Genomic DNA, 23,672 nt, shown 5'->3' on the forward strand with positions numbered 1-23,672 from the left:
TGCAATACCATCCTGGCATCAAAGGTTTGAGTGGCATCTTCCATCTGCGAGCGATGGGCATGCAGCCTCAGAACTTTGGTGAGCTCAGATGAAATCATCTGCTACACTTCTTTTGAAGGCAGAACAAGCCAATTTGAGGCAAAGTCTTCAATCGTGGGATGTGGGTGTAGCTGACTAGGCCAGCATTTATTGCCCGTACCTAATTGCCCTTGAGAAGGTGGTGGTGAGCTGCCTTCTTGAACCGCTGCAGTCCATATGGGGTAGGTACACCCAAAGTGCTGTTAGGAAGGGAGTTCCAGGATTTTGACCCAGCGACAGTGAAGGAACAGTGATATAGTTCCAAGTCAGGATGGTGTGTGACTTGGAGGGGAACTTGCAGGTGGTGGTGTTCCCGTGCATCTCCTACCCTTGTCCTTCTAGGTAGTAGAGGTCGCAGGTTTGGAAGGTGCTGTCGAAGGAGCCTTGGTGAGTTGCTGCAGTGCATCTTGTACATGGTATACACACTGCTGATACTGTGCGTCGGTGGTGAAGGGAGCGAATGTTGAAGGTGGTGGATGGGGTGCTAATCAAGTGGGCTGCTTTATCCTGGATGGTGTCGAGCGTCTTGAATGTTGTTGGAGCTGCACTCATCCAGGCAAGTGGACAGTATTCCATCACACTCCTGACTCTTGATGGTGGACAGGCATTGGGGAGTCAGGAAGTGCGTTACCTGCTGCAGAATTCTCAGCTTCTGACTTGCTCTTGTAGCCACAGCATTTATGTGGCTGGTCCAGTTCAGTTCCTGGTCAATGGTAACCCCAAAGATGTTGATAGTGGGGGAATTCAGCGATGGTAATGCCATTGAACATCAAGGGGAGGTGGTGATTCTCTCTTGTTTGAGATGGTCATTGCCTGTCACTTGTGTGGCGTGAATGTTACTTGCCATTTATCAACCCAAGCCTGGATATTGTCCAGGTCTTGCTGCATCTGGATACGGGCTGCTTCAGTAGCTGAGGAGTCGCAAATGATACTGAACATTGTCCACATTGCTGGGTAGATGCCAGTGTTGTAGCTGTACTGGAACAGCTTGGCTAGGGGTGTGGCTAGTTCTGGAGCACAGGTCTTCAGTACTATTGCTGGAATGTTGTCAGGGCCCATAGCCTTTGCAGTATCCAGTGCCTTCAGTCGTTTCTTGATATCACGTGGAGCGAATCGGATTGGCTGAAGACTGGCATCTGTGATGCTGGGGACCTCAGGAGGAGGCTGAGTTGGATCATCAACTCAGCAATTCTGGCTGAGGATGGATGCAAATGCTTCAGCCTTGTCTTTTATCCGATGTGCTGGGCTCCGCCATCATTGAGGGTGGGGATATTTGTGGAGCCTCCTCCTCCTGTTAGTTGTTTAATTGTCCACCACAATTCATGACTGGATGTGGCAGGACTTAGATCTGATCCATTGGTTGTGGGATCGCTTAGCACTGTCTATCGTATGCTGCTTCCGCTGTTTGTCATGCAAGTAGTCCTGTGTTGTAGCTTCACCAGGCTGACATTTCATTTTGAGGCATGCCTGGTGCTGCTCCTGACATGCCCCCATGCATTCTTCATTGAACTGTGCCAAATATGAAGTTGTCCCTTTCTGGTAGTATGGGATAATTTCTGCTGACGCCTTATTTGTCGGGTTGGCGTCTGCTTTGGGGCTTCTGAAACCACATGGCTCAGTGGCAGTGAGTCACTGCCCACAGCTGTGTGTCGCTATTTGCATCGATTGTCAGTTCGAGTTTCCCGCTTGTCATGATTGACGTTGACAGCTTTCATGTCTCTTTTGACAGCATCCTTGAATCGGAGCTTTGGATGCGCTGCTGGTCTGTTGGCACGAGCTACCTCCACATCTTTAGCGTAACCTTGGAGATGTGGCCATCTTCCATCCTGCACCAAAGTAGCCTTCAGATTAATATCAGGGTCAATATTAAAGTGAGTGAGTGGTCAATCGATGGAACAAACCCCTTAGGCAGACAGTGAAAGCAGTTAATATTGATTCATTCAAAGGCAAATTGGATAAATTTCTTTCAGAAAGTAATGTTTTGAGATCCAGTGTATGAGTAATTTAAGACATGATGTGTAGTCAGTGTAGCATATTTGGAAAGAGCAACAGACTTTGGAATTCTGGTTTTTCTCCTATACCCAATCAATCTTTCTCCTCTTCCCCACTGCATTGATTGAATATTTTCGCATTGCACCAATTAGAAGACAGGTCTCCCAGACAACAGAAGGGTCACCAACAGTGGCGCAGTGGTTAGCACCGCAGCCTCACAGCTCCAGCGACCCGGGTTCAATTCCGGGTACTGCCTGTGTGGAGTTTGCAAGTTCTCCCTGTGTCTGCGTGGGTTTCCTCCGGGTGCTCCGGTTTCCTCCCACATGCCAAAGACTTGCAGGTTGATAGGTAAATTGGCCATTAGAAATTGCCCCTAGTATAGGTAGGTGGTAGGGAAATATATAGGGATAGGTGGGGATGTGATAGGAATGTAGGATTAGTGTAAACGGGTGGTTGATGGTCGGCACAGACTCGGTGGGCCGAAGGGCCTGTTTCAGTGCTGTATCTCTAAACTAAACTAAACTAAACTAAACAACAATGTGCCTCTTTGCGAATTGGCCACAGATTTGCAACGGTGAAACTCTTTGAAGTGGTTCCAACAACTTGCATTTATATAGTGCCTTTGATGTAGTAAAACATCCCAAGGCATGTCACATGAACATAATCAGTCAAAATGTGACATCAAGCCACATAAGCCAATATTGTGACCAAAAGCTTAGTCAAAGAGGTAGATTTTAAGGAATGTCTTAAAGGAGAAAAGAGAGGAGGAGAGGTTTAGAGACAGAATTGCAGAGCAGAGGGCCCAGGCAGTTGAAGGCATGGTGGCCAATGATGGAGCAATTAAAGTCAGGGTCAAGAGGCCAGAATTGGAAGAGCGCAGAGATTGCAGAGGGTTATAGGACTGAAGGAAGTTACAGAGACAGGGAGGGGGGAGGCCATGAGGTGACTTGAAAACAAGGATGAGAATTTTTAAATGGAGGTGTTACTTGATCAGGAGCGAACGTCGGTCAGTGAGCACATAGGTGAGTGGGACTTGGTGTGAGTAAGGACATGGGTAGCAAAGTTTTGGATGACTTTACGTTTGTGGTGGGTAGAATGTAGGAGGGTTTCAACAGCAGGTGAGCTGAGGCAGGGGCGGAGTTGGGTGATGCTATGGAGGCGAAAATAGGCAGTATTAGTGATGGCCCAAATATGTGGTCGTGAGCTTATCTCGGGGTCAAATATGACACCAAGGTTCCGAACAGTCTAGTTCAGCCTCTGACCATTGTCAAGGAGACAGGTGGAGTTGGTAGCTAGGGAATGGAGTTTGTCATTGGGACTGAAGAAAATGGCTTTGGTCTTCCCAGTAATTAATTGGAGGATATTTCTGTTTATCGAGTACTGGATGTTGGACAAGCAGTCTGGTAATTTAGAGACAGTGGAGGGGTTGAAAGAGGTGGTGGTGAGGTAATGCCGAGTGTTGTCAACATACATCTGAAAATTGACAACATGCTTTTGGATGATGTTGCCAAGGGTAAATCCTTGGGGGACACCAGAGGTGCCATTGCAAGAAATGGCAAGAGCCCAGGAAAAATTGTTAGAGAGCTTCTGAAGGTGAGCGAAAGTAAGATCAGTGAATAAGGAGCATTTTCTTTCTCTATATCCTTTGATTCTATTTGAGGGTATCATGGAATTAATTACAGTCAACATAATTTAGTTAGGATACGGATAATATTTTTTTTGTTTATAGAAACTTTCTTGGTCATCAGTTGATTCCCCTGTGTTTTAATTGTTACCAAATACATTATGTTTAATGATTTCATTCCCATTAGGGTTCATTAACATGTTTGAGCTGCATAAATTCAACATCATTCATGATCAATTGTGAGTGTTTATTTCATACATTTATTCATGATTGTTGCTGCTCTGATCTTTCCTCTTTTGATTCTCCTAAGCTCCAACTATACCGTCCTTCTCGCTTCAATGCTCCAATCAAGCGTCATCCTTCTACTCTAACCTTTCCTCCCAGAAACTTTAGAACTCTTTACCTCCCTCAGTCTTTCCCTCCTCTGACAATCTCCAGACTTTTATAATCTAACCTTAACCACAATGTCTTGATCTCATATTTCTTGAAGAAAGGGGTTATGCAAGGGTTGGGCAAGCAAGTGGGATTAGTGTGATGCCCTCTAAAGTCAAATAACCTCTTGCCATCATGTTACAGTTGCAGCTCAGCGGGTAGCCCTCTTGCCTCTGTGTTAGAAGGTTGTGGGTTTAAGTCCCACTCTGGAGGCTTGAGCATGCAAATCCACTTTGATGCTCCCAGTGCAGTGCTGAGGGAGTGCTACACTGTTGGAGGTGCTGTCTTTCAGCTGTAGTATTTAAACCAAGGTCCCATCTATCCTTTCATGTAGATGCAAAAGCTCCCATGGCCACTATTTCCAAGAAGACCAGGGGAGTTGGTTATCCTGCTGAATATTTATCCCTCAATAAACATCACTAAAATAAACATATTATTGCATTGTTTGTGGGAGCTTGCATTACAACAGTGACTGCATTTCAAAAAGTACATCATTATGTAAAGGTCTGGTGCGAAGGAAGTGGAGGGGGTGGTGGTGCGGGGATGCGTGAGACTGTGGAAAGAATAGATACGGAATAAAAAGACCTCTTCCTCCAACTCTCGATAGCAGAAAACAATCATAATCTTCAGTCCTGAAGTGAAGGTGTTACCAGTGAACCAACCAGCAATATTGGTCAAGTAACAGAATGTGATACTGATGGGTCCATGTTCAGATATCAGTGTGAGTCATGCTAAACCCAGCAGTTTCTACTCAGCTTCCCCTCATGATGTTGCTCTGTTCCTTGCTAATTAGTGATCCTTATGTTTTCCTAATATCCAGAGGAGACAAACCCTTGCCAGACAAACCCTTGCCTGCATGAGGGAACCTGCTTGCCCAACAGTACGATCTACACCTGCAACTGTGTGCCTGGATTCACTGGAGAAAACTGTGAGATAGGTAAGGCAACATGGAAATGGTGCAATGACGGAGCAAGTTTGTTCTGCGTCCTTAAATATCAAATTTTCCATACTATTTTCGTATTTAAAACAATCATTAGTGTTTCGGTGACTAATCTCCTGCTTTTTGACTTATTGTTTGTGGAGGTATCTCAAGAACTTGGTCGATTCTGGACTGTGCTCCCAATCAGATGTGAAGTGAAATGATTAATAACCTTATCCTGACTTTGTCCCCTCCTCTCCTGAGAGTATTAAATTAGCCTCAGGATCAAGCTTTATGAACGCCAGACACCCTGCAGTATCTTACCCAAATTTTCCCAATTACCTTAAATCTGTGTCCTCTGGTTACCAGCCCTTCCTGCCAGTGGAAAAAACATTTCTCCTTGTTTACTCTGTCAGAACCCTTCATAAAATTGTGTTGATTGCAGTCTTGAAAGCTCCAATGGTTGGAGCTTTTGTGGGCGAGAGTTTCACAATTCCTACAACCCTTTGTGTTTCAGATCATAGGAACAGTAGGAGGCCATTCAGCCCCTCGAGCCTGTTCTACCATTCAATGGGACCATGGCTGATCTGTGACCTAGCTCCATATACCTGACTTTACCCCATATCCCTTAATACTTTTGGTGAACAAAAATCTATCAATCTCAGATGTAAAATTAACAATTGATCTAGCATCAATTGTCATTTGTGAAAGAGAGTTCCAAACTACTACCACCCCTTGTGTATAAAAGAGTTTCCTCATTTCACTCCTGAAAGGTCTGGCTCTAATTTTTAAACTCTGCCCCCTAGTCCTAGACTCCCCAACCAGCAGAAATAGTTTCTCTCTAACTATACAATCTGTTCCCCTTAATTTCTTGAAAACTTCGATCAAATCACCCTTAACCTCTAAATTCCAGGGAATTCAATTCTAGTTTGTGTAATTGCTCCTCATAATTTAACCCTTGGAGTCCAGGTATCATTCTACGTAAATCTACACTACACTCCCTCCAAAGCCAATACATTTTTCCTCAGATGCGGTGGCCAGAACTGCTCACCGTGGAAGAAAAATAAGTAAGGACTAAACTCCTTCCAATTTACTCCTATTGCATAAAAACCCAGTTTAACAACACCTTCCTATTTACACTTGTTGTATATAGTTCCTTTGGATCAAATCCTTTACCATTCATTCTCATCATATTGCATTCTGTGTTGAATGTAAAAGTATTTCATTGATTATTCTCAATGATTAACTTTCAGAAATGGCTGACCAATTTCCTCCTTCAACAACTAATTGACAATCGTTTGTTCCTCTTAACAACAGTTGTAATCATTAAATTTTATAGCGCATAAGGAAGGCATTTGGCCCATTGTGTCCTTGGTGGCTCCTTGCCCTTTTTAAAATTTTATCTTTTTCAAATATCTCTCCACTGCATTCCAGATATAATTCGTTAAGTCATTAAGATATTTAGACAATGTGATCAGACATTCCGGGGAATTCTTTGGGCTGCGCTCACTCATCAGTGTTACTTCATCCTGTTTCCTCCACACTTCTGTCGATTTAACACTGATGGAGAGGGAACAGCCCTGAGGAAATTTCTAGCCTATCTCTACTGGAGTATATTTTTTCAAAATTTCTCAATACACCATGACCCAATGTACTCAGAGCCGATGAATGTAAGTCGGAGCACGCTGTTTTCTTTGAATTACTAACCTTTCTTCACTCCTTTTCTTCTTTTAATGCCTTTTCGCTACTTCCCTGAGATAATCTCTCCGCATCATCAGCAGCTTTTCACCTCTGTGCTGCTTGTTAAATGCTTCATTTTCAGGCTGTTAAACCCATTAGCTGCTTCAGGAGTCAGTACAAATGATGCCTGACTTATAAACTGTAGTTTAGTCTTAAACAGCAAAAGCATCCAAAGTTTTGTCTATTCGGGTTGCATAGTAAAAAAAGAGAAAGGCTTGCATTTATATAGTGCCTTTCATGACCTGTGGATGTCTCAAAGCGTTTTGCCAGCAATGAAGTACATTTGAAGTGAATATGCCTGCCAATTTGCGCACAGCAAGCTCCCACAACCAACAATGTGATAAGGACCAGAGAATCTGTTTGTTTAGTGATTTGGATTGAGAGATAAATATAGGCTCGGACACAGGGGAGAACTCCCCTGTTCTTCTTTGAAATACATTCACCCGAGAGGGCAGACTGGTCCGGAGTTTAATGTCTCCATTTGAGAGACGGCACCTGCGACAGTGCAGCACTCCCTCAGTACTGCACTGGAGCGTCAGCCTTGATTTCTGTGCTCACGTCTCTGGAGTGGGACCTGAATCCACAACCTTCTGACTCCGAGGCAAGAGAGAGAGAGAGCTACCCACTGAGGCACGGCTGACGCTAATGATTTTCTTTCATGATTGTTTTTTCCAGATATTGATGAATGCCACTCCAGCCCGTGTGAGAATGGAGCAACCTGCGTCGATGGGATCAATTCATTCACTTGCCTCTGTTTACCGAGTTATGCTGGCAGGTTATGTGAAGAAGGTAAAGTGATACCGGTTAGTCATTTTGTCCAGTCTATGACGCTCCCTTTCCAAAGGGTTCTTACTGTGGAAAACCTTACTAAGCAGAGAGATGGTGGGCCCAGTGTCACCCTATTTTTTAAATTTTATTGGTTGCTGTCTCCACCTCAGCCCTGCTGCTGCTGAAACCCTCATCCACTATTCCAAAACTCCGCTTGCCAGGCTCGGATCTTCCACTTTCCATAAGCTAAAGCTCATTCAAAACTCTGCTGCCTGTACCCTAACCCGCAGCAAGTCCCGATCACCCATCACCCCTGTGCTCGCTGACCTACATTGACCCCTGTGCACCAACACCTCAAATTTAAAATTCTCATGTGTTCAAATCCCATTATGGCTTCATACGTCCCTATCTCTGTAACTTGCTCCAGCCCACAACCCTCCGAGATATCTGTTTGTTTGTTTGCACTTATTTTCATTGCTTAGTTACTTTTGTTACAACCAAGTGAGAAAGAGGTCTAGGGTTCTCTCTCAGCCTTCACCTGGTCTTACTGTAACAGGGTTTAATTTTAAACACACTGTGTTTTTAGCTCCCCTTTGGTGAATCCTTGTTCACCACTTTCCAATTATAAGGCAAAGAAAACAGCACTAACAGGCTTCCTTAGGTTTAAAGATGAAAAGTTGAAATTTATTACACTTAAATTTAAACTCTAATTCAGTTAACTCCTACGGATACACGATGTGCCCACGCTAGCATGCATATGCGATATACACATGCAAATAGAGACAGAAAAGAGCAGAAGAAAAATAAAGTGGAAAAGTTTGAGGCAATATCTGAAGAGATTTTGTTATGGTTCTTCAAGCTCACTGTAGAGTCCTTGATTGTTGGTAGGTCTCGCTATTCGTTTGGGGCCCAGTATTCTTAAACCTTGTCCGCTGTAGAAAACTTTTCTCTCTTGGGGTTCATGTGTCTTCAGTGGATTCAGAGGCTTGTGAGACAGAGATGGGAGCAGACAGGAGAGAGATCTTCTCAGTCCAGGAGCATTCTGCTTTCTCCTCAAACTGTTTGTACAAATTCTAAAAACTCAGGTTGCTCAGCAGGTTAGTCATGCGACTAGCTGGTTTGACCATGCCCGTTTGTCTATTCAGCCATCTTAGCAGGCAAACTGGAATGCGAGCTCCCCCACCTTCAACGTCTGGTGATCAAAAGTTCATTGTGGTTTGGATGTGTCAGGGAATGGTCCTTTGTCCTTCCAAACACTATCTGTTAATATGCAAATCTCTTTCCAGCCAAGATTTGGCATTTTTTTTTAAAGCAAGTTTCTTCACTTCAACAAGAGTTTGAAATTTACTGTCCATGTGGCAAAATTAATATGCCTCATGCTTGGCAGGTGGGGGCCTGCATGTCACTTTGTATATTCACTGTTATCACCTAAAAAATGTTCCATTCCAACATGCGATTTATTAGTAGGTCTGCTTTGTTAATGGCGCCATTGAACTGGTACTCAGTTGGGAGACACACAGGGTTTTTTTTTAACCTAGCTGGCCCTCAGGGAGTAGGTTGGTCAGAAACATTTGGGGAACTCGTAATTCAGGGCTCCCGCACATGTCGTGGGATTTTAACTCCGCAGTATGTCAGTGGCATCACTGACCAGTTCCCCACCCGGAGGTCCAGCCTGATTGATAAGCTGGGCCTTGTCTCGAGGGGGAGTCAATTAGGGAAGACCACAGCAGCAGCAATGAATGGGGGAGGTCGATGGGGGTTGGGCGGAAGGAGGGGAGGAGCTGCTGATCCTGGGGTGATGGGGAAGTCAGGGGCCTGGGGGAGGGGGAGGTGAGAGGCAGGAGAGATTGCAGCCAAAAGGGGGTTATTAGAGGCTTCAGGTGGGATGTGATGCAGATTGGAGGCCGCAGGGTTTTTTTGGGGGGGGGGGTGGGGGTTGTGATCGCTGGTTTGGGGGGATTCGCAGGCCTGGGAGTGGGGGTGATCGGAGGCCTGGGGGGTAATTCGCAGGCCTGGGAGTGGGGGTGATCCGAGGCCTGGGGGGTAATTCGCAGGCCTGGGAGTGGGGGTGATCGGAGGCCTGGGGGTGTGGGGTAACCCGCAGGCCTGTGGTGGGGGGGGTGGAATTGCAGGCCTGAGGGTGAGGGGGACATTGCAGGCTTGGGGGAAATTGCAGGCCTTGGGGGGGATTGCAGTCCTGGGAGTGGTGGGGGATCTCAGGCCTAGTGTTGGGATTGGAGGCCTTGGGGGAAAGGTCGGAGGTCGGGTGGGGGTGGGTGCGGGGTATGCCCAATCAAGGAGGGGAGTGCCTAGATCCAGGAAGGTGGGTGTAATGACACTTACCTCCTGCATCCACCAAGTCCTCATCTCGAGGAAGCTCCCGGGTTACCCAATGGTTGGGGAACCAGGACGACAGGAGTTAAAGTTGAAAACCTGAATGACAATGAGACTCACAACCTCATTATCATATTCAAATCTCCAACCCGCCTCCTTGGGTTGGGTCAGTTGCCCTCTCAACTTCTGGTCTCTGTTCAAAGCGGAAACGGGCGGGTTGGAGGCGGGTTTGGGCCGGGTAACAGATTTCTCCGACTTTATCCCCACCACCTGACCCAAACCCACCTGTTTTTTTAAAGATTAAAATTCTATGCAGTGTTGGAATAAACGAAAGTGAGCCTTGCATTTCTATAGCACCTTTCACCACCTCAGGATGCCCCAAAGTGCTTCAGAGTCAATTAAGTACTTTTGAAGCATGTTAACTACTTTAGTGCAGGAAATGCAGCAGCTAATTTGTGCACAGCAAGCTCCCACAAACAGTAATGTGATAATGATCAGGGGTAATCTGTTTTTTAGTGATGTTGGTTGACAGATAAATAATGGCGTAGGATGGCAGGGAGAACTCCCTTCCTCTTCTTTGAAATAGTGGCCAAGGGTTTTGTACAATCGCTTCAAGAGTGATGTCCCTTTAAGAGCTCAGTATGCTATTGAGTTAGTACCAGGATGTAGTCATGTGATTAGAATCCATAGTCACTCTGCAGCTGTAACAACCTAGACAAAGGTTCTGTATTTAGTTTGCTCTGCATTGTATATACTAGTTTAGCTGTTAATAAACCTGTTAGAGATCTTCAAGGCACTTGAATCCATGCACCTCATTGTGTTGCTTAACATCGCACAAAGAATACATGACAAAAGGGTCTTTTATGTCCGCCGGAGAGGGCAGGAGAGGCCTCGGTTTAACGTTTCCTCTGAAAGACAGCACATCCGAAGGTGCAGCACTCCCTCAGTACCGCACTGGGAGTGTCAGACTAGATCATGCACTCAGGTCTCTGGAGTGGGATATGAACCCTTGACTTTCTGCCTCAGAGATAAGAAGGTGCTACCCACTCGGTCATGGCTGCGCAATTCTGCTGTATTGACTGCTACAATGTCAGAAGAGAAGGGTTAACGCAGGGAGTAATCCTGGATAGGACTGCCACACACTACAGCTGCAGCAACTAATGGAGCGTGAGGGATCAATTACAGAACTGGGTTTTAAGGATAGTGGAAGCAGCAGTTGGAAATGAGATAGTCTGTCATCTCATTGGGAAAGTGCTGGAGCGTGACCGCACAACTGCTTAGGCTGGGAAACTGATTACTGAATGCAGATATATTGCCCCTTATAGACAGTCATCACCAAGCAGCAGATAGGAGAGGGCGAGCACAGAAATGTCAGGGTGGGGGAGAGACTGAGAGAAACATAATAACAGTAGGGGGCCATTCAGCCCCTCGAGCCTGTTCCTCCATTCAATGAGGTCATGGCTGATCTTAATCCTAACTCCATATACCCGCCTCAGCTCCATATCCTTTTATACACTTGTCTAGCAAAAATAAGGATAGAGACATGGAGAACAGAAAGGAAAAGATAGGAAAACTGGAATGTAGGAGAGTTGGGGAAGAGAGAAAGGAGGTAACAGGAAGAAGTAATGGTGAGAGGTTGAGGAAAAGAGAGTGACAGAAGGAAACAAAATGTGGGAGAAACAGGGAAAAAGAGAGATGGAAATGCAAGAGGGAAAGAAAGAAATGTGGGAGAGGCAAAGCGTGCGAGAGATCAAGAAAAAAAAACACTGAAGGAAACGTTGGGTCAGTAAGAACATTCATGACCAAAGAATGTCAACCTACAACAATCGGACTAATGCCTGGCCATGGAACAGTTTGAGAGATTCTAGAATTTTCTCTCTCCTCCCCATCGAGCCAACACTAGGATTTTTGGTGAATTGTTTTCTGCCAGGAATCCTGTCAGGCTGTTGGTTCATGACATAAAAGCAAAATACTGCGGATGCTGGAAATCTGAAACAAAAACAAGAAATGCTGGATTCACTCAGCAGGTCTGGCAGCATCTGTGGAAAGAGAAGCAGAGTTAACGTTTCGGGTAAGTGACCCTTCTTCGGAACTGACAAATATTAGAAAAGTCACAGATTATAAACAAGTGAGGTGGGGGTTGGGCAAGAGATAACAAAGGAGAAGGTGCAGATTGGACCAGGCCACATAGCTGACCAAAAGGTCACGGAGCAAAGGCAAACAATATGTTAATGGTGTGTTGAAAGACAAAGCATTAGTACAGATTAGGTGTGAATACACTGAATATTGAACAGCAGCAAGTGCAAACCTGAAGAAAAACAACCTGAAAAAAACCTGTGTTGGTTCATGACCGCAGCCCACACTGAGTGTGCATGCTCCGTCCCTTTCAAACCCCACTTTGTCTTCCTTATGCAATGCCCGGCTGTTTCAGTATTGCCCTGAGACTCCGAAACTGGTGTGGAGGCGAGGTGGAGCTTCAGGAATTAACAGCTCTGACAAATAAACAGGATATAAAAGAGGCTTCGATTTAGGCTGACACTCCCAATGCAGTACCGAGGGCGAGCTGCACGATCGGATGTGCCATCTTTTGGATAAACCGTTAATCCGAAGCCCCTTCAAAACTCTCCGGTGCATGATAAAAAATCCCATGCCACTATTTGGAAGAAGAGCAGGGGAGTTCCCCCCCCCCCACCCCCGCCCCCTGCCCTCCAGTGTCCCTGACCAATCGTTATCCCTCAATCAACATCACTAAAAAACAGATTATCTGGTCATTATCAATTGCCTTTTGTGGGATCTTGCTGTGCACAATTTGGAAGCTGCGTTTCCTACGTTACAACAGTGACTACACTTCAAAAAGCACTTCATTGGCTGTAATGCACTTTGGGACATCCTGAGGGTGTGGAAGTCGCTATAGAAATGCAAGTCTTTCTTTTCATCAGAAGTGACACAAGGGCGGTGTATGGGTTGAGTGGTGCGACTATCAAAGCAGGACAGAGCAGAGAGAAACAGCGAGATAGAAGGGCAGTCTGGTCTCAGTTGTGTGGAGCTGGATTGTTTGACCAGTAACAACCCAGTTCCAATCGTTAACTATGTTGAACTAGCGGATCTAGCTGGAGTGCTGGTACAATTAAACTCAGAGCCCCCGAGGCTAGTTCTTGATCCCAAGCCCTGCCCAGAGATGTTGGCCACTCCCAATCCCACTGGACAAAGCAGCTCGCTCTCTCCTCCTGTAAGACGTACCTTAAAACCTACCTCTTTGACCAAGCCTTTGGTCACCTGTCCTAATATCTCCTTACATGTTTCAGTGTCCAATTTTGCCTGATAACGCACTTGTGAAATGCTTGGGGATGTTTTACTACATTAAAGGCGCTATAGAAAGACAAGTTACAGTTGTTTTTTTTATTCGTTCATGGGATGTGAGCATCGCTGGCTAGGCCAGCATTTATTGCCCATCCCTAATTGCCCTTGAGAAGGTGGTGGTGAGCTGCCTTCTTGAACCGCTGCAGTCCATGTGAGGTAGGTACATCCACAGTGCTGTTAGGAAGGGAGTTCCAGGATTTTGACCCAGCGACAGTGAAGGAACGGTGATATAGTTCCAAGTCAGGATGGTGTGTGGCTTGGAGGGGAACTTGCAGGTGGTGATGTTCCCATGCATCTGCTGCCCTTGTCCATCTAGTTGGTAGAGGTTGCAGGTTTGGAAGGTGCTGCCTGAGTAGCCTTAGTGAGTTGCTGCAGTGCATCTTGTTGATGGTATACACTGCTGCCTCTGTGCATCAGTGGTGAAGGGAGTGAATATTTGTGGATGGGTTGCCAATCAAGCGGGCTGCTTTGTCCTGGATGGTGTCGAGCTTCTTGAGTGTTGTTGGAGCTGCACCCATCCAGGCAAGTGGAGAGTATTCCACCACACTCCATCATGTTGTTGGACTGTGATGGTGGAGAAAGTATCCGTCAATGTTAGGGCAGGACTTTCCAAGGTCCTCTAGTAAATCTTCCACTCAGCAGCTTATCAGAAATCGTTCATGAATGTGCCCCAGACTTTATGCTAATGCAACAAACCGTGTGTGAGGACCAGTCAGTGGCATGCGGCCTGGGAATGTTCCGGACTCAGTCTCCAGGCTCGTGTGCAAAGAGTGACCTGTGAGCAAGGTACCAGGAGCGAACCCCACCCCCCTCCCCCCTCCCCCACCCAGTGAGATGGGTATTGTAGTGGTTATCTTACTGGACCAATAAAGCAGAGGCCGGGACTAATAATCTCAGCAGAATATGAGTTCAAATCCCACCGTGGCAGGTGGCAGTAAAAGTGATCATGAAGTTGTCAGATTTTTGTAAAAACCTAACTGGTTCACTTGTGTCCTTTAGGGAAGGAAACCTGCCATCCTTACCCAGTCTGGGCCTATTTGTGACTCCAGTCCCACACCAACGTGTTTGACTCTTAACCTCAGTGGTTCTAGCACACCACTCAGCTATATCAAATCACTACCAGAAGAATGTGCACCAGGGCAACCAGAAAATGGGCAATAACTGCCAGCCTTGCCAGAGATTCCTGCATCCTGAAAATGAATTATAAAGAAACAGGCGTGAAGAGAGGAGAGCAGAAAAGTCACAGAACAGGGGAATTAAATTCATGGACTGAGTGTATATCGCCAGGGATAGATTTCCTGGGGGATTGATGGACCAATCAGATTGCTATGCAAAGGGAGCCCGGGCAATCCATTACTTGTAACTTGGAAAATATTACCCCAAGGAGTCCTGTAGATTAACTAGGTTGGCATTGTAAACCTCCAAGCCAGTATGTTATAGAGGTGAAAATGTTAATAGCTTTCTCGCAAGAAACCGAAAGCAGTAAACTCGTCTTATAGGCTATTACGATGGAATGCTCTTCATTCTTTTAAAGGTCAGCTGGTTTATACCAGAGACACACAAACAGAATGCGGGACATGGTCTCTAACAGTGTTTCAGTAAATATTCGCTGTGCGTTAGTTAAAGGCAAGGTATCAATCCTTCTGTCTCTTTGCCAATCAGACAGAGGCTGATTCAGCTCATTCTGTCCTGAGGTGTTCTATATACTGTGTTCTGCAAACAACTGGATTGATCAATACACATGGGGACAGTGACTTAATGAAGAATGACTTCTCCAGTCCTTTCCCTAGATGCGAATTTTTTTTTTTGCCAATGTTCATCCTTAACCCTTCACACCATCAGTTGTACCTCTCCAACATTCTCTCCATCTTTAGAATTATCCACACCTACTTTTCCATCACCTCTCCTTTCCCAAATTGCTGTCTATTTCATTATGCCCATCTATTTATTTTATTTATTTATTTAGAGATACAGCACTGAAACAGGCCCTTCAGCCCACCGAGTCTGTGCCGACCATCAACCACCCATTTATACTAATCCTACATTAATCCCATATTCCTACCACATCCCCACCTTCTCTCAATTCCCCTACCACCTACCTACACTAGGGGCAATTTATAATGGCCAATTTACCTATCAACCTGCAAGTCTTTGGCTGTGGGAGGAAACTGGAGCACCCGGCGAAAACCCACGCAGTCACAGGGAGAACTTGCAAACTCCACACAGGCAGTACCTAGAATTGAACCCGGGTTGCTGAAGCTGTGAGGCTGCGGTGCTAACCACTGCGCCAGTGTGAAATGCCTTTGTGTTGCACTGGGTCTTTGACTGATTCACTCTCAGGATGTGGGATATTGTCATAACTTTTTTCGTCCTGTTTTCCTGTCGATATTTACTATTGTAAATTGCCATGTCAACAGTTTCCCATTCAATTTTGCTGTGCCAATGGTCACAGTGTAGTTGCAGGCTCTGGCCACCAGGTGGCTCTGCACAGTAAATTGCTGAGAGCTCTCTTCAAGTTCTGCCGCCATCTTGTACATGACAAAAACCTTCAACTCATCAACCTTAACACCACATGTAATTCACAGGTAGTAACTTTGAACTCTTCCTTTGTCACCTAGATACGGAGGGATGTGATCACAACTGGCAAAAGTTCCTGGGCCACTGCTATCGATACTTCTCACACAGACGCTTGTGGGAGAATGCAGAGAAGGATTGCCGAGGGCATGGGGCTCACCTAGCCAGCATCCACTCAGCTGAGGAGAAGGAGTTCTTAAACAGTGAGGCTTCCTAAGTGGATGTGTTATGCATTTGAGATGTTATTTTGTTTGGCCATTCATTGGCATCATTGGGTTGCCAACTCTCCAGGATTGCCCTGGAGTCTCCAGAAATTAATGATTAATCTCCAGGATACTACTGTGAGCAAATCCAGGAGAAAAATTGAAGGGGCAGTAAAGAAAATAGTGTGTATTTTTCATTTTCATTTATCTTTTTATATTTTTTTATATTTTTGAGATACAGCACTGAAACAGGCCCTCAGCCCACCGAGTCTGAGCCGACCAACAACTACCCATTTATACTAACCCTACAGTAATCCCATATTCCCTACCACCTATCGGTTATAAAAATATTGGTGAAGGTTAAAAAAATGTCTGTTTGACCGCGAGTGGGGGCGGTGACACTTGATGAAACGTCCAGGAATACATCCAAGCAGAGTTGGCAACACAGATACTGGTATCAAAAAGAGCTCTGTTATCATTTGAGAAACACAGCCCACAATGCAAGAGAACACTAAGAGTGTAGGAGCGAAGCCAAAGAGAATCATACAGCCCAGAAAGAGGCCATTCAGCCCATCATGACTGTTCCTGTTCTATTCCAGAAAGCCAGGTGGTAAAAGATAGAATAGCCAATCTTTATATACTTTGGTAAGCATTTAGTTACAGAGTTATACATACCAAGCATACACCTTCTAACCCAACAACCACAGTTTATTTATATGGGGCTAAAGTCAATCCTCAGTTAATACCCACCACCTATATAAAATTAAACACAATTAATGTACAAATATCAGTTCTGGCTCTTCAAAAAGGTTATCCCATTGCTCCTGCTGCCCCGTGATTTCCCCTGGACCCTGCAAAGATTTCTTTTTCAAAGTCTATGTCCCATTTCCTTTTGAAAGTTTCTATTGAATCTGCTTCCACCGCCCTTTCAGGCAGCGCATTCCAGATCACAACAGCTCACTGTGTGAAAAAGCATTCTCCACATTTCCCGTCCTTGGCTTTTTTGCCAATTTTCTGAATTAGTGACACCAAGCTTGGGGTTTTAAAGGCTGTCGATTGTCAGAGGGTGGGAAAATTGAGGGTCTGAGGAGTTGCGCAACTTTGTCAGATTTGAGGAGCAGGAAATGAGCTAAAGCAGGAGACAGAGTAAAGAGTCATCAAGAGACTCAACATGGTGAGAAGATTGAGGGCAAAGACAGGGCATAGGAGAGAACTGGTATAGCCTAGGAGCAAGGTCACTTCGACTGAGAATTTGAATTTTACGACAAAAATGGGCCAGAATGAAACCCTCAATTCCCTGACGTTCTTTGTCTGTCCCGTGCTTAGGTTTGGGTCGGGAGTACGCTTGGATTGGTCTGAATGACAGGACTATCGAAAAGGATTTCCAGTGGACTGATGGCACTCCTTTGGTAAGTTTAGTCAAGCCTGTAGGCACCAGTCTTTAATCAAAGCTTCGATTATTGTTATGGTGATAAATTATGAAGGGGTGATGGAGGATTTGGCAATGGAGGATGAAAACAACATTTTGAGTTGCAATGTTTTATTCCTGTATGAACACAAGAGAAATTCCAAGATGGGACAGCCATTCAGACCACCAACTTATTCCTCTCACGTCAGCTGTGACTCAATGGGTTGCATGCTTACATCTGAGTCAGATTGTCATGGGTTTGAGTCCCACTCTAGACACTTGAGTATAAAATCAGAGTGCTACACTGTCAGAGGTGCTATTTTTTGGACATGATGTTAAACCGATGCAGCTTCTACCCTCTCAGGTGGACATAAAAGATCTCATGGCCACTATTGCCAGTATGGACTCAATGGGCTGAATGGCCTCCTTCTGTGCCATAAATGACTCAATGATTCTATTTGGAAGAACAGCAGGAACTTTCTCCCTTTTGACCAATATTTGTCCTTCGACCAACACCTAAAAACAGATGATCTGGTGATTGTCTCATTGCTGTTTGTGGGATCTTGCTGTGCACAAAACTGGCTGACTTTCACTGTAGGACTAAAGCTGGTGGATTATTCCAAAAGGGTCATTGCTCTTTCAGTAAGAATATTTTTACTCATATCTGTTTTAAATTTGCTGTTGACTAATTTACGCCATCTGGTCCTATTGGCTTGACTGACTCTGAAATTCAGCTGACCCAACCCATTGAATACTTTATGGGATAGATTTTATGAATTTGCCTCTGGCTCAGCTGATTTGCTGCTGAAACTCTCATCCATGCCTTCATTACCTCTAGACTTGACTATTCTAATGCACGCCTGGCTGGTCTCCCATATTCTACCCCCTATAAACTTGAGGTCATCCAAAACTCTGCTGCCCATGTCTTAACTCACACCAAATCCCATTCCCCTATCACCCCTGTGCTCACTGACCTACACTGACTCCCAGTCAATTAATGTCTTGATTTTAAAATTCTCATCCGTCTTTTCAAATCCCTCCATGGCCTTGCCCTCCCTATCTCTGTAATTTCCTGCAGCCCCACAATCCTCTGAGATCTCTGCGCTTCTCTAATTCTGGCCTCTTGAGCATCCCTGATTTTAATCATTCCCCCATTGGTGGCCGTGCCTTAAGTTGCCTAGGCCTTAAGCTCTGGCATACCCTCCCTATACCTCTCCGCCTCTCTACCTCGCTTTCCTCCTTTAAGACCCTCCTTAAAAGTTACCTCTTTGATCAAGCTTTTGGTCATCTGACCTAATTTCTCAGTGTCATATTTTGCTTTATAATGCTCCTGTGAAGCGCCTTGGGGCGTTTTATTACATTAAAGGCGCTATATAAATATAAGTTGTTGTTATATTAGTGTTCCTACTTGGACCCTTATCCATCAAGAGCTATGCTGGGAATCTGCAAGCATGTGCAAATTCCCGATGTAATGGAGGGAGAGGAACTCTGCACAGAGGCACACACTCGAAAAATGTTTGGTTTATGACACTTGTGGAGGTAAGGGAACATTTTTGATTCGAAGCATGAGTTAAACCTGAGTTAAAGCTCTCTCCAGTCCACCCCAATAAAGTACCTTGGTCCTAACCTCAGTGAAGCAGCTTCCACTGCACCGATGTTTTATCTGTTTCCCACACCAGACATCCTCTGTGGCTTCTCTGAGTGAGATTGCCAAGTGGCGCCAAATTAGGGGGACTTTTATGTTGAGGGACAGAGCTCAACTAGAGACTAGTTTAAGACAGGCCAAACTCATCAGACTGGACTGGATTTGGAGCCAAGTGTTCTGTTTACTCCGGGTTACTGGATATTTTAAATATCCATTTTATCTCAGAACAATGTAGATATGACACAACTTCTAAATCACAACAGGTTTATTGTACTTTAAAATATCTCAGCACTTACAAGATCTCAGTACAATGTCTTTCTCAAAACAGTCGATTTCTCTTGAACATTCCAGTCTGTCTCTTTTAGTTTCAGTTTCAACACACTAGGCTTAAGTAATCAAACACAGTGAACACTGATCAGTGGACAAGTTAATACAATCAAACTCAGATCAATCAAACATTACACCAGATCCCAAAGGTGAAAGGCTTGTATTAAACTCATTGCACCAGTCAATTCCTTTCTTCCCTGTGGCTCTGATAGACATGCTTATATACAGACATTCCTGGAGATGTGCACACACATACAAACATGCATTACAGACATACCCACACATACATGTACCTTTTTCCTTTGTGTGTCTCTTTGGTGCTGCACATTCTGATATTCATTTCTTTCCATGGAACAAAGTGAAAACCTCTGAGTTCCGACAAGTGTAAACTTAGACACCTGTAGCCACTTTCAGCCACAGAGAGTGAATGGACAGCATGTAAAATTCAGGAGCCCACTGCCTGTTCTGTGAATCTCAGCAGCCCTGTGTTTGTGAAAACTCACAAGGTTTTCTGTAACTGGAAAGGTTTTGAAATGGTCGTTTTGGTTGAGAGCTGAGCTAAGCCAAGCCCCTGGGGATGTCTTCTGACTACGTACCATATCGATTTTCACCTTACCTTTGATGTCTCTGATAACAGGACTAGGTTGGGGAGCTGGAAGGGATCTGACACTTCAGGGAACTGTTTGACCTCCTGCTTGAGCACAGTGTTAGGGCAGGAGTGAAACATGACTGGCTTATTTATGTTCTTTGTTCAGTTTTTTTTAAAGAAACACATAGCATTGAACCATAAGGGAATCACATGGAATTGTTACCTCATCTCACAGACACAAAAACTGAACTTTTTCTTTGATAGGTTATTTTTCTGCCACTCCCAGTTCCCACCCCAGTTTCTCTCTCCATTACAATTTTCCCTGTCTAATTCTGGGTTCAGATTCGATAATACTGAATGTTCCTCTGAACTTTCCTGTTATGTTCTTCCTAAATTGCCAATACACCATCTCCTGCCCCTAACTGCATCCCTGCTATGTGTGACCTAGAAGTGGGGGTGGGGGGAACCTCCAATTCCTCACACTTAGGGTCTCCATTCATATCTCAATACATGGAGAATGTTGTATGATTGCCTTAAGAGTGATGATGTCCCTTTAAGATTGCAGTATGCTAATGAGCTAAGTACCAGGATGTAGTCATGTGACTCCAAGCCAGAGTCACTCTGCAACAGTAACACCTAGAGGAAGGTTCTGTAAATTGTTTCCCTGTACTGTACATACTAGTTTGGCTGTTAATAAACCTGTTTGAGATCTTCAACGAACCGGACTCCATGCATCTCATTTATGGTGCACCAGACAGCATAAAGAATTCATTAAAGGGAACATCTCAGTTGAGCCCAATCTTGTCATAAGAAGAATCATGGGGACAGGAGGAGGCCATTCAGCCCCTCCAGCCTGTTCCACCATTCAGTTAGATCATAGCTAATCTGTATCTTAACTTCATCCACCTGTCTCCTTAATATCCTTGCCTAACAAAAATCTATCAATCTCAGTTTTGAAATTTCCAATTAATCTCCAGCCTGTACAGCTTTTTGGAGGAGTTTTCTACTATCCTTTGAGTGAAGAAGTGCTTCCTGACATCGCCCCTGAAAGGCCTAATTCTAATTTTAAAGGTTTGCTACCTTGTTTTTGACTCCTGCCCTCACCACCCCATTACCAGAGGAAATAATTTTTCTCTATCTACCCTTTAATCGAACCCTTTAATCATCTTAAACACCATGATCAGATCACCTTTTAATCTTCTATACTCAAGGGAATACAGGTCCTGTCTGTCCTCATTGGGACACCCATGTATTTGGTCATGATCATAGGTGGGAAATTTGGGCGATATTCCTTTCATGACCCCACGGACTCTTCGCAGCAAAGGTCATGTCAATATGGTCACCAAGGCTGAGGTCAGCCAACTTGGCCCGGAAAGGGGGTTAAACTTGGGATCTTCTTGGCCTGTGTGGCTTAGTGGGCAGTGTCCTTAGCGACTGAGGTAATGAGATGCAAATTCACAATGATAGCTCATTTCCAGTTTTTTTTCTTCTTGCCAAGCAATATGAAAACTGGCGGGAAAACCAACCAGACAGTTTCTTCGCAGGAGGAGAGGATTGCGTGGTCACAATCAAACACGAAAATGGGAAGTGGAATGACGTGCCATGTAACTACAATCTGCCTTACATCTGTAAGAAGGGGACAGGTAAAGGAACAGAAGTCAATGGATTGGTAGCAATGGGTTTCCAAGGGTTAGAGGGCCAACAAAACCTTTGGGAATAGACTCTACTTCACTCTAGACAACTGGTAACAATACCAATCACTCTCAGGTCAGAAAGTTCACAGCAGGGTTAGATTCCTCCACATATCCCCAACAGTCTGCTCAACCTCAATCTCAGAAAACAATTGCGCCTCGGTGAGGTTCCCATTTCCTACTGAATATTTCCTGGATATTTTCTAACAAGGCGTGGGTTTTCGCTGGGTGCTCCGGTTTCCTCCCACAGCCAAAGACTTGCAGGTTGTTAGGTAAATTGGCCATTGTAAATTGCCCCTAGTGTAGGTAGGTGGTAGGAGAATGGTGGGGATGTGGTAGAGAATATGGGATTAATGTAGGATTAGCATAAATGGGTGGTTGTTGGTCGGCCCAGACTCGGTGGGCCTGTTTCAGTGCTGTATCTCTAAATAAATAAATAAATAAGTAAAAAAAATAAAAGCTCATGAGTGAAGGACCAAGGCAGCACGCCGACAAGGTTGTAGCGAATAAGAGAAACTGTGGCTCAGTTTGTAGCACTCTTTCCTCTGTGCCGAGCAGGTGGTGGGTTCAAGTAGCACTCTAGAGACTTGAGCAATTTAGGATCACGCTCCCAGTACAGTTCTTGGGGAGTGCTGCCAGTTGGAGGTGCTGTCTTTCAGATACAAGGTTAAACCACCACGCTATCTGCCCTCTCAGGTGAATGTAAAAGATTACAATATTTGAAGAAGAGCAAGGGCATTCTCTCTGGTGTCCTGGTCAATATTTATCCCACAACCAACAACAAACAGATTAAAAAAAAAATTCTTTCATGGGATGTGGGCAGCACTGGCAAGGCCAGCATTTGTTCCCCAACCCTAATTGCACTTTGTTTGGCTTGCTGAGCCATTTCAGAGGGCATTTAAGAGTCAACCACATTGCTGTGGGTCTGGAGTCACATGTAGGCCAGACCAGGTAAGGACGGCAGATTTCCTTCCCTAAAGGACATTAGTGAAGCAGATGGGTTTGTACAACAATCGATGATAGTTTCATGGCACCATTACTGAGACTAGCTTTCAATTCCATATTTTTATTAATTAATTGAATTTAAATTCCACCAGTTGCCATGGTGGACTGGCAGTGAAGTTACCTTGGGTCTTAGAGTAAATAAAAGGAAACTGTTTCCAGTGTTGGGAGGGTTGGTACCAGAGGACACAGATTTAATGTAATCGGGCAACAGAACCAGGGGAGAAATGAGGAGATTTTTTTTACGCAGTGAGTTGTTGTGATCTGGAATGCACAGTCTGAAAGGGCAGTGGAAGCAGATTCAATCGTAATTTCGAAAGAGAATTGGGTATATATTTGCAAAGGGAAAAATTTGCAGGATTATGGGGAAAGAGTAGGGGAGTGGGAGAATGCGACTAATTGGGTAGCTCTTTCTTTTTCTGTGCTGTAACATTCTATGACTGCACAATTCAGTGAATACGAAGAAAGGTCATTGTAGCTTTGGAAAACATTGGATCAAATGTCATTAGCAAATTTCAACACATATTTAGTTTTTGAATTTATGAGGTTACATTGCAAAAAGAAATCACAACAGATGGCCTGAGCTCAATAAATCTCTTCCTTCTCTGTCAGTGCTTTGTGGTCTGCCCCCAACTATGGAACATGCCATGATAATCGGCAGAAAGAAGGCTCGTTATGAGATCCATTCGCTGGTCAGATACCAGTGTGAGGATGGTTTCATTCAACGCCACATCCCAACCATCAAGTGTCACACCAACGGAAAGTGGGATAAGCCTAAAATACTCTGCCTAAACCGTGAGTGTTGAACAATTGCTGACGTTTACTAAATAGGCCTTCCCGTGATGTTGCTCGGACAGGCGGAGGTTACCCTGATGCGCGTGGCTGGGGGGGGTGAGGAGGGTGATAAGGTGAACAGAAGCCGGCTACTTCAAAAGAATTTAGAAGGAAGTTGATGAAGGCTATCTGCTGAGAATCAGGGAAGTTAA

At 44.8% G+C, this 23,672-nt stretch overlaps 1 protein-coding gene across 1 annotated transcript in view; it reads left to right on the top strand.

Moving 5' to 3' along the window:
• ncanb (neurocan b) overlaps positions 1 to 23,672 on the top strand; it is a 153,195-nt gene that overhangs the window by 114,604 nt on the left and 14,919 nt on the right. Inside the window, exons 10-15 of the mRNA XM_068015877.1 lie at positions 4,947 to 5,063; positions 7,461 to 7,574; positions 15,866 to 16,024; positions 17,351 to 17,433; positions 21,492 to 21,636; positions 23,299 to 23,481. Coding sequence (XP_067871978.1) covers positions 4,947 to 5,063; positions 7,461 to 7,574; positions 15,866 to 16,024; positions 17,351 to 17,433; positions 21,492 to 21,636; positions 23,299 to 23,481 — 801 coding nt within the window. The remainder of the gene's footprint in view (positions 1 to 4,946; positions 5,064 to 7,460; positions 7,575 to 15,865; positions 16,025 to 17,350; positions 17,434 to 21,491; positions 21,637 to 23,298; positions 23,482 to 23,672) is intronic.

The sequence above is a fragment of the Heterodontus francisci genome, chromosome 36, assembly GCF_036365525.1.
Source record: "Heterodontus francisci isolate sHetFra1 chromosome 36, sHetFra1.hap1, whole genome shotgun sequence".
In the NCBI taxonomy this organism is placed as follows: Eukaryota; Metazoa; Chordata; class Chondrichthyes; order Heterodontiformes; family Heterodontidae; genus Heterodontus; species Heterodontus francisci.